A 12508-nucleotide genomic window follows, 5' to 3' on the forward strand; every position below is an offset into this window, starting at 1 on the left:
GTGTTTATTGCTCCTGAGCATCTGCCACATACAAAAACTATCTTCCCAGTTAGCCTTCCTTTGACACTGCTGCACCTCTTATGTGTCCATAGCTTATACTTGGTGCATCTTATAGAGTTTCTACCTACGCCTTTTTTACAGATCGAGCAGGGCCATCTACCTGAAGGCGTTTGTGATTTGCCTGCCTTCCTACATATTAGGACTTTGGTTTTAGCTAGGTTGATTTTAAGGCCCTTCGATTCTAATCCTTGTCTCCACACTTGAAACTTTGCCTCTAGTTCTGATAGTGACTCAGCAATTAGAGCAAGGTCATCAGCATACAGGAACTTCCAGGGGCATCCTGTCTTGAATTCCTCCGTTATTGCCTGGAGGACTATGATAAATAGGAGAGGGCTGAGGACTGAACCTTGGTGGACCCCTAGCTGCTTAAAAAAGTGCTGATCTCTAATTGTGGAAAGGGTAGACCCAGGAAGATGTGGGACAAACTGGTGAGAAAGGATCTTCAGATGCTGGGCCTCATAGGGGAAATGACAAGGGAGTTATAGTGATTTGCTGTACTGGAGAAGACACATCAAGCTATGTATATGTTTATAAATGAAATGATTTAAAAGGAAAACTGGGTGTAAGAAGCATCAGATGTTGTATGCAAGAGAGATGATTGTGCTGGTATGGCTATGTGATGTGTATGAGGGACAGCTGCTTAAAAAAGTGCTGATCTCTAATTGTGGAAAGGGTAGACCCAGGAAGATGTGGGACGAACTGGTAAGAAAGGATCTTCAGATGCTGGGCCTTACTGAGGAAATGACAAGGGGGTTATAGTGATTTGCTGTACTGGAGAAGACACATCAAGCTAAGTAAAATCGTGGCCATTCCTACATACAGACATGTCCTTTGCAGGTACTGGCACCATGTAAAATGTACTCATGCCAGTGTTACGTAAATGCATCTGTACCAGTGGCATATATAAAACACCCAGCACATTCTATAAAGTGGTTGAGGGCATCCAGCTGAAGAAACCATGCCAAAACAGACAATTAGCCAGCTCCTGTCAAACCACCCAACACATGCCAGTGTGAAAAACAGACATATGATGATGATGATGATCTATATATATATTTATTTATTCATAAAAGAATATAAGGATAAAAATCATGTTGGATAAAAATCATGTTAATGATTTTTATCAAGTAGTCAGCATAGTCTGATGAAGGAAAAATGCTTATTTTTTGCTTTAATCCAGAAATTGGAACTAATTCACAATTAACGTGAGGTCTTTTTAATTTTCTCTCACTAGTCTGCTTTCAACCATGTGTATATTTAGCTGGAGTTTTTGGTAGTTTTTAAAGATATTGGCACTTCAAGCACGCTGGAGACAGATCATTTTCATGCTATCTCTCTTGATGTAATTAAATATATATATATATATATATATACACATATAGTATATAAATTAGAGAAAAACCACTATTATGTAATTCAAACAATAATAGACATAAATCATAAAATATATTATAAAACATATATCTAGATCGCAAAAAGTACAAAATAATGAATAAACATTATATAATAACAGAGATGTACTTGCATAGCAAGTGACCTGATCTGAGATTGTGTGCTGGAATGAAAACATTTGCAGTGTGGAAGGTGTTTATAAGCCATTTAAGAAACACACAAAAAACATTAGATTCACTTCAACATTTAAATTTAATTTGTCAAAATATTTTCATCGCTTTGAGACCGTGACCTGTTCACTTGACAAAATTCTGTGCTGCATCTGAGAAAGTAAAAAGATTAAATTTAATTGTAATTCAAATTGACGTTATAGCCATGAAACATACGTAGTCTTTTTACTTATCATATAATGTTTATTCATTATTTTGTACTTTTTGTGATCTAGATATATGTTTTATAATATATTTTATTTTTTCTTTATGATATGGTTTATGTCTATTATTGTTTGGATTACATAATAGGGGTTTTTCTCTAATTTATATATATTAGATTTTTATATTGTGAAATTTGATTTAATACTAAATTGAATTTTTCCCTGTAAGTTTGGAGTTACACACCCTATTATTATTATTATTATTATATATATATATATCATCATCATCATCGTTTAACGTGATCAGACTGGAGCCTGATGCAGCCTCCTGGCTTCCCAGACCCCGGTCGAACTGTCCAACCCATGCTAATATATATATACACATATATAATAAATGCTTGTTCTTGTGTATACTTATATATAAAACAGTAAAACATTAACCTTTTTCTTCCTATATTTTTATTGAAATACAGTACTTCATTTCAACTAATTTTGAATAAAATGAAGTATGTTGTAAAACAGTTCAAATGCTTTTGATCTGTTAAAGCATAATGTAATAAAGTACTCCCCTGAAAAATCATTGCTGATCTGTACCTAACATCCACTGCATCAGATGCAAATAGCCACAACAGTAAAACACATGTAGGGAAGAAGTGATATAAATTGCACCTTATGTTTATACTTTTTGCTTTGAATACCATAACCCGTAATACTACTAAGCACAGTAGTAGCCACACCACTTTACTTAAAGTGAGCTGGATGATGATATTCTACACAGACCTCTCTGATTTGGTTCTGTTTGATCAGATATACTAAGCTTGGTGCTCTTAAATTGGATTAAGTGTACTACCCAAGAGTTCAGACCATGGAGAACTAGAACAAATACATGTGGCATCTTTTCTAATTCTGCCAGTCCATCACTCTAGATATTAACATTTGATACAGTATATTGTCTATAAGTAAAATGAAGAACTATAACATGATTATAAACTTCCATTACATTGGCAAACTTTTGGATCATGTACTTGCCTAGCTAACTTTTTATTATTATTATTATTATTATTATTATTATTATTATTATTATTATTTTATTATTAGTTTTCTGATTTTTATATTTTGAACAACAGTATCTGTAAAAAAAAATTGGCCAAAACGTATTTAACGGTATTTTCTTAGGCAAAAAACTTTTCACAATCTATTTATTGTTTTGTCTGAACTGTTTAGTAACAATTCAAAATGGCTACTCCATGAGTGGCAATATTGAACGAACGTTGTTATGTAATTTTAACGGCTGAATTGTATTTTGCCTAATGACAAGCTACGTATGTGTGTGAGTTCATTTCGTCTGTCTTTACATTCTGAGTTCAAATTCCGCTGAGGTCGATAAATTAAGTACCAGTTGCATACTGGGGTTCGATCTAACAAATTTCAGGCCTTGTGCCTAGCGTAGAAAAAATTATTATTAATAATCGGCTGAAGTGATAGAGTGACTTAAGGGCCGAGAGCTTCGTGCATTGGCACTTGTTAGACACAAAGCCTGAAATTCTGCAAGGAGAGGATAGGTCGGTTACATCAACCTCAGTGTTCAACTGGTACTTATTTTATCGACCCCGAAAAGAATGAAAGGCAAAGTCAACTTCGGCGGAATTTGAACTCAGTACGCAAAGCCGGATCACGATTATTTTTTTTTTTACAAGACGAGCATTATTTTATTAAACATTATTTTATTTTCATTATTTTCTTTTATACATCGATTGTTGCATATTCAAAAGCATACTTTTAATTACATAAATATTCCACATTAAAATGTAAATCCCAAACAGAAGAAAATATAATCATGAACGAAGAAAGAAAAGAAAAAAATCTCCGCACTAAGTGCATCAATCGGTCGGTCGCACATTATAAGGATCAACGGAATTTATTGAACACACTGGCGGCATTACCGCGGACGATGGTAATGTTAACGCGTTGGACCAGACAAACATCCTAACTGGTATTAATAATTAAAGAATATATCTTTATACATAAAAGTCATGTTGTGTGTCTGTCTCCTACGATTTAGATTCCTAACTACTCCCACATTTTGCGGTGCAGTTTAACCAAAAGCGGGTATCTTATAGTCGTGATTCATATCGAGCCCTTCTGGATATTAGCGCGCGTCTACGATGAGTTTACGATTTAAAATAAAATTTACCATCATTTTTTTCCATTTTAATGCATTTTTTCGCTATTATATAAGGGAAGTAACTCTCTAAAAATGTCTACGATGAGTCAACGATTTAAAAAAAAATTTACAATAATTTTTTTTCCATTTTTAATGCATTTTTTGCTACTTTTTTGGCTATAACTCTCTAAAAATGTTTATATAGTTATTTCCCTTACAAATCCGAGCAACGCCGGGCGATACTGCTAGTTCAATATATATAATACTCATGTTTCGGGTTGTATTTTTCTGTTTGTATCATCAAACTGACGGTGTTATTAGAGATACTATAAAGGTGAAAAAAGACAATAATAATAATAATAATAATAATGAAAGTATTGTATAGTGTTCAGGTGCACCACAACTTATCAAAAGTGCGTATAAAGCACTTGTCTACAATATGTGTTTAACTCCCTAAAAATCATTAATTGTCGAGGCCATTGCCTAATAAGCAGTTGTAAATCCTCAAACCTCAATCAGTTTTTGATTTTAAAAAATTCTTCGTAGTTCTAATAGACTTGTTCGATAGTAAATACAAAAAAATCAGGATTTAGACAAATAAACAAAGAAGTTTTTTTTGATTATGTGAAGATGACATTTTCCTCTTCTCAAAGCTTCAACATAAACTGATTTGACTTGAAGCGAAAATATTTGTAAAGTTGCTGGAAGTTTATCTTACCGTGCAGTACCCACCGAATTGTCTTTTTTTTTTTTTTTTTCAATACGTAGTAAATATAATCAGCTTGAGATGGAAAGCATATTTAGCGAGCTAAATTAGTGGGCTAAAATCTGGCTAAACATTTGCGAATGTATGGCGGGCTTTGAACACAAGTATAGGCTCAAAATTAAACGGATAACCTACCCACCTTCTTAGGACATACTTTATAAGGCTAAGAGAGATTTATGATCCCTAATTTCTATCTCGAAAACGACTTGTAGAAATAACAGCAAAATCTCTATAAATCGCATCAAGCCGTCAAAACGAAGGACATAGATAACGAACCTTAGACATGTCCCCTAAAAAGACGAACTGATTAGACTTGGCAGAACCAAGAAAAACACACACACAAAAAAAAAACATGGGAACGTAATAGATTTAATATTTTTTGTTTCATTATTTTATTTAAAGAAGGAAACGTAATTTTTTCGTATACGAATGCCATTATGTAAATTGTAGTGTCTAAGTCATGTATTCAAACTATCTGTTTAATGTTTGAAAAATCTAAAAGCCCAATCTTTTTCTCGAATCACAAGAGTCAAACTTAGTCAGCGCTTATTCCCGGTGCTCATAATATTAAATGGATAGCAAGCATTGCTTTGTATAAAATTCTTGTCTACCACCGCTGTCAGGAAGGCAAGTTTGAACTCAGCACAAACCAACGAATTACTCATTAATTCTACAATGTTACCATTGCTTGTAGCAGAGAAATACCTCTAGTTGTAACCCATTTAAGTATACTACTATTAAAATTCAAGTGCCTTGACCTCGGGTGATGCATTTGCGGTAACATGATCCTAATCTGTGATCTAGTTCCTTTTCTTTGCTACACGTACAAATTAACTTCAAAATTTCCCCTCTAATAAAGAAACTCGAGTCTCATGCCTATAAAGAATATAAAGTAGTTGTAAAGCCCAGAACAATCCTGATCGACGGATTCGTGTAGGACGAAGGCAAAAATAAAGTTACAAAAAGGCATAATACTGGTTAAAGAAAATCGTTACATTTCATATACATATCAAATAATGAAATAATTAATTTGCCGTAAATTATTGTATGAGTAGTTATAAATATATACGAAAATTTAGAAATTTTACGGCAAATTAATTATTTGTTTAATTATTTCATAATTTGACATGTATATGATTGTAACCATTTTCTCTAACCTGTATTATGCCTTTTTGTAACATTATTTTTGCCTTCGTCCGACATGATCTGCTTGATCAGGGATTTACAACGACTTACAGGCATGAGACTCGAGTTTCTTTATTAGAGGGAGAAATGTGAAGTTTGCTACATGTGTTCATGTAGCAAAGTAAAGGAACTAGATCGAAGAGTTATATCACTTGACTTTTAATAATAGTCTACTTAAATTGGTTACTACAAGAGGTATTTCACTGCCACAAGCAGTGATAACATTGTACAATTAATGAGTAATTCGTTAGTTTATGTACTAAGTTCAAACCCGCCACCTTCGTAGAAAAAAAAACATCTATTGGCGGTAGACCAGAATCCTGTACAAAGCAATACTTGCCATCCATGTAATATTATGAGCACCGGGAATACGCACTGACCACTATTGACTCTTGTGATTCGAGAAAAAGATTGTTCTTTTAGCAATGGAAACTGGTTTTAATCTGATAAAGTAATAAATCAAATATTCATAATTGGTCAAGTTATATTGTGTTAACCAATTATAAATATTCAATTCATTACTTTAAATCAATGAAAATTCGAAATTCTCCTTATCAAACCTTAGCTAAACTGTAATATTTTGACAGATAGGTAACCGTCGAAGGGTTAAAACAATTTCTCGATGATAATTCAGAACTCGATTCCAGTTTCTGTCTGGAAATATTCTGTATCTCTTATGCCCCTGAGAAATGCAAGAATATCATTATATCCCATTCTCTTTTCCTTAAATTATTTACCCAAGCCAGGAAAAACATCTAGGCTGTCATTTCATTGATGATGGGAAAAGGCGCGATAGACCCTCACTTCGCTCTTGGGCTCGAGGCAGATGCCTAGTATGGGACACCACTTCGTTTCGTCTTGTAACGTAGACGAGGTGGGGATGGGGTCACTGCGAAAGAAAGTACTCAAATACTACAATCTGTCGATAGAACTCATAGCTTTTTAAACAATAGTGGATTTGGAGTGTTGAGAAGGACGTTTTTCTTTTTGACATTTTTTTTGTGTCCACCTCGTTGAAACATCAAATGATGTTTGGATGATGTACCAGCATCTCAACGTGGCAATTACCTGCAGTTAGTTATACTGTCCGGAATGTTTCAAAAATGTTTAATTGAGAACACCAGTTTTCCCTGGCGTAATGTGCAATGAATTCGAGTGTGCATGCTTCTATTTTGATTATTTATTTATTTACGGAGATCCTTTTTCTTTCTTTAGTTTCAGGATTATATTCATTTAATCACTTGGATCCCATTTACTTAGGACTCTTTCAGAATTAATTAAATAAATAATATTTTATATATTGTAAAAGATAAAATGTTTAACATTTTTATTTGTCACCTTGTTGCTATATAAAGACATGAAAATAATGCTATATAAAGCATTAAGTATAATAGTTGCTTTCATCGCTTATTCCTATTGTTTACAAAATAAACCTCTCCGAAACCTCGTGGTTGATTGGCGCGAACATTAAGCCGGCGCGCTATCAGCTGTCTACTATTTAGTTTGATCCCACGGTTCAAATTGATATAATCTTTTTAAAAAAGAAAAGAGTTTTAAAAATCTGTTCTTGATACAAGCGGGAACTTTGAACAGATATAGCTATAGAAATGCAACAGTATAGTCTTCGATCTAGAAAGCATTTTAACTACAAGCTATGCTGATAGTTGAAATGAAAACAATATTATGAATGTAACCTGACGTAACTGGTCGATAAAAATCGTTGCGTTGGCATTAACTCCGTGCAGCTGTGCAGTTTTTATTGATATATTGAGTTATTTTATCGTTAAAATAATATGTAATTATCAGGAGTTTGGAAAAACAGATTTAGAAATAAAATTAGTTATTTGAATTTGCTTAGATGCATTATTTTCATGTCTTTATTTAAATCCATCCAAGCACAGAAGAATTTTTTTGTGGACAACTTTTAGGTTTACACCGCTCTAAATTTCTCAGCTGCAATTTTCAGGCGGGAAATTGAAAAGAAAAAGTGATATTAAAACTTTAAGAATTAATTCGTCATAAAGTATTAGCATACACACAGCAATGGATCACTCTGGATTTAGAAAAAACAATCAAAAGAACTTTGTAATTAGCTCTAAAGTACCTGATGTAACGAAAGAAAAACCGTGTTGGCTGGGAATAGATGAAGCTGGGAGAGGCCCGGTTCTAGGTATGTCAACGCAACAGTTGTTTGATATCACTCTTATTAACATTTTCTTCGTCTTATTTGGCCATAGTTCTGTTGGAACATATATGTGTTGTGATTTAGATACTCTTTATAATATTTAGAAATTTTCTTCGTAAATGATGTGATTAAAATTTTCATTGTATATAAATCGAAGTGAGCATTCATTTATAAATTGGAGCCCTCTTCCCCCGTTTTTACAAACTGATAGGGGAAACGATAAAGTCAGTTGATCAGTGGAAAAGTCAATAAATATGCATTTGTCTGGAATATAAAGGCGAAGTAAAAACAGTGTTGAAACGTCAGTTAACTACAGTATGTAATCTCTCTCTATATATAAAGCTGAAGTCTGTGTATGGCAGGTTTGGTAGCTTTCAACTAACACTATCTTCTCCGAGACCCTGCGGCGCAAATTGACCAAAATTGAGAGTATGATAAAAGAAGGCTTGCTCTTCCTTCCGTAGAAGAAAAAATTCAAATCGGACCATGTTAACACCAAAAATTATTTACATCAAAAAGGTGCTTTTTCCTATGAAAATCCCTATTTTTTTACGATTTAATTAAATCTTTAAGAACAAATATATAAAATTCTTGAATACTAAGTCGCATATCCTCAATTTGTGGTGCACCTGAGCACTGTATACAATAATTTCATTATATTATTATTTTTGTAAAGGTTGACCATAAAACATGTAGTACCAGATAAAATGAAAATTTAATTTTAATAGCGGGTGTGCAAGCGTGGTTTTGGAAAACCAAACAAGACACTAGATCTTAGGATACTTTATGCATGGAGAACATGTAGTCAAATAGGATAATATAGTGAGTTAAAAAATTTTGTTAAAATTATACAACGAGAAAAATAGAAAAATAATGGCTGGGGTAGTTGATAACGCAGATAACCAGTTATGCCTACTGCATAAAAAGTTAAGGATCTTTTCTAAAAGATGGACAGAATTTTCTAGTTAACTAAATAATTTGAAACTTCGTATACTGGTAGAATGTGTCAAGTAGTAAACTAAGAATTATAAACTTTGAGGCTTAGCTACGAGACCACTCATTATCTTATTGATTCTGGTCAAAACAAGTAAGGGAGACATCCCGGAATATAAATTAGACTGCTGTGGGAAGTGAGTTTTATCTTTAGCAATGTGGTGACAATTCTACCACTCAGGGCTGTTTCCTGTTCACTAAACTATTGTCAAGACACACATCTTTTTGACATCCTTAGGGCTGCATCCAGGGAAACACTGGTGATTTCAATTACTCAGAGATTGATTGGGAATCCTTTCAATGGCTGCAAAGCGCAAATGATTTCCTTGACATAGTACAGGTCTCAAGCAGTCACCTCCACCACAAGAGGTAACATCACTTTGGATCTGTTGTTCACCATTGCTCCTGAAGCTGTTATCAGCATAACTATCAGGAAACTTTTAGGCAACTCTGACTGCGCTATGATCATTGCCAATCAGTCTCTTGTGGGCAGAAAGAAATCCACCATCCCTCTAGACTGCTTGCTTTGATAGGAAGTCTTAATGTGCTGAATTATGCATCCAGACTGCTTGCATTTTATGATTCTGGAGATATCAGCACACTCTTAATTTAATTTGGATCGTGTGCAGAATATCTACTGCTTAAATGCATTAGAGACCCAAAACATGCAATATGGGAGACTGCAGCAGTCCACCTTGACAGGAAAGAATAAAAGAAAGGATGCTGAACATGAATTCAGATTACACAGAACAGGATAATAGAAGGTGCAACAGAGTGTCCAACTATATTAAGCAAATGACTAAAAAAGGCAATACTTGAACAACATATAGCAATCCATCCAGATAATAAAGTGTTTTGGAAATGTGTGCGTTCAGAAGAGAGGCCTCACTCTCTAGTTGGCCCTTTTTATAATCCCCACACAGGTCAGATTAATGATCCCAAAGAATGTGCAGAACTTATTGGCTGAATGTTATGCTAGCATTTTTACTGTTTAAAATTAAAATTCCAAAACATTTGTTGAATTTATTCCTGCAATACTGCACAACTATGCCTCCGCTGGTTTTGATGATGTTTGCTTCTCAAATTCAATGGGCACTTCCTGCTAACTAGCTTTTACTACTTTTCAACTTCACTTTAATAGCTGTGTTACCCTGGAACAGTGGATAATTACCAGTATTATTTATCCTTCTGTCCTAAAACAGTGAGCACAAATCACCTGTCAAGTCCCATCCAGTCAGTCTCACAATCTATTGCCAAGTTAATGGAGTCCTGTATTCGAATGGCTCTCTTGAATCTCTGGAATTCACATAACCTTATTCATTGAATTTATCCCCAACTCCATCTGCTGCAGTCAACTCAATGAATTTCTTGAAAACATCACCTGAATAATAGTTGGCAGCTCATGGATGGATGTTATCTGTCTCCACTTCACCAAAACCTTTAATTTGATACCACACAAGCAATTTATTGGGAAATTTTCTGCAGTGGGTAAGGAAGGCCAATCTTTATAACTGGTTGAAGTCCTTCATTCTAGGTGGAAAAGAGTATGACATTAATACTAGGACAACATTCTACAGCTTTTGTGATGACATATGGTTTCCCCACAGAGACCTGTTCTCCGTCGCCTGTTATTTATTGCATACATTAATCAAATAGATGCTGACTTGAAACATGTTACTGTCTTAAAATATGCAGATAACAGTAACCTTGAACATCAAAATAAATATCAGCTTGAGGAGACCTATTGTGTCAAGTACATCAACATGAAAATAAATATCAAATGGAAATTGTAGTTGTGATACCTGTGGCGGTGGCATGTAAAATGCCGGTGGCACGCAAAAAGCACCAACTGATTGTGGCTGCTGCCAGCCTCCCCTGGCACCTGTGCCGGTGGCACGTAAAAAGCACCCGCTGCACTCAGGGAGTGGTTGGCGTTAGGAAGGGCATCCAGCTGTAGAAACACTGCCAGATCAGATTGGAGCCTGGTGCAGCCTCCTGGCTTCCCAGACCCCAGTCGAACCGTCCAACCCGTGCTAGCATGGAAAATGGATGTTAAACGTTGATGATAAAGCTGTACCTTGCAACAACAAGAACAAATCTTTCCTGCTGTCTTACCTGGACACAGTGCAGCAATGAATTGCTGACTGGCATCTCAAGTTGGCTGTAGTGTAGTGTATAGTGCCCCACTATAGATCTTCGGAGGAAAATCCTAGAATCTACTTACTCCCTCTACAATGCCAACCTTAAACAGTCTGCTGGTGAACATGACCTAGGCATTATTGTCAATGATAATCTGTGTTGGACAAACCACGTTTCTAAAATTGAGTGACTCATTAGTTGCCTATTTATCATCATCATTGCTGTTTAACGTCCACTTTCCATGCTGGCATGGGTTGGATGGTTTGACTGTGGACTGGCAAGCCAGAAGGCGGCACCAGGCTCCAGTCTGATCTGGCAAACTTTCTACAGCTGGATGCTCTTCCTAATGTCAACCACTGTGAGAGTATAGTGGGTGCTTTTTACGTGCCACTGGCTCGGGAACCTGTCAGGCGGCACTGGCATTGACCACGCCTGAATGGTGTTTTTTTACATGTCACTGGCATGGGTGCCAGTCAGGCGATACTGGCGTTGGCCATGACAATGACTTCACTTGACTCAGCAGATCTTTGCAAGTACAGTTTATTGCCCAGTGATTGAAGGGTACTCTTAAATGGCCCAGTTATGCTGCACTGGCATATTTAAAGCTATATATATATATATATATATATATATGGACATGGTATGTCCACATTTAGAATTTTCATCTCCACTCTGGAATCCTGACCTTGTGCAGAGTATTGGTCTATTTGAAGCTGTCCAAAGATGTGCAACTAGATGAATACTCTCTCAGTCACTTAAAATATCTTGAACGTATTGCTTCTCTGGGCACTGATGTACTAATGTTTGACATTAGCTGCTGACTTGGTAGAAGGCTATAAGATAATTTACCATCTTTCTGACAACTTTGGCCATCTTTTTGAATTCAATATCTCTATACTTATGGACATGCTTATAAAATCCCCAAACCTCAGTACCCATGACTTTTGGAAATGTTATTTTTTTTCTTGCTCAGAATTATTGAAGCATGGAATAAACTACCTGTGTCAGTATTTAGCTGTCACTTAGATGGACACTGCATCCATCTAAAATTCCATGCTTCACTAAATTTGCTGGCACTCCCCTTGATGTACCTATGCAACCCTTTCCTCTTTATGGCTCTTTTGCTATTCACTTTTCTGTCTTTTACTGCTTTGTTCTGTGTTCAGTACATGTAGTACTTCTGGCTTTCATTGTTGCCTTTCTTTGCTTGACTTATATGTTAGCCTTCTCTCTTCTCTTTTAACCTTTTCC

At 35.3% G+C, this 12508-nt stretch overlaps 1 protein-coding gene across 1 annotated transcript in view; it reads left to right on the top strand.

The window, feature by feature from the left end:
- The first annotated feature begins 7854 nt into the window (after positions 1–7854).
- LOC115229630 (ribonuclease H2 subunit A) overlaps positions 7855–12508 on the top strand; it is an 86230-nt gene continuing 81576 nt past the window's right edge. Inside the window, exon 1 of the mRNA XM_029799958.2 lies at positions 7855–8110. Coding sequence (XP_029655818.1) covers positions 7984–8110 — 127 coding nt within the window. The 5' untranslated portion in view covers positions 7855–7983. The remainder of the gene's footprint in view (positions 8111–12508) is intronic.

This window comes from Octopus sinensis, linkage group LG2 (genome assembly GCF_006345805.1).
Source record: "Octopus sinensis linkage group LG2, ASM634580v1, whole genome shotgun sequence".
NCBI classification, from domain to species: domain Eukaryota; kingdom Metazoa; phylum Mollusca; class Cephalopoda; order Octopoda; family Octopodidae; genus Octopus; species Octopus sinensis.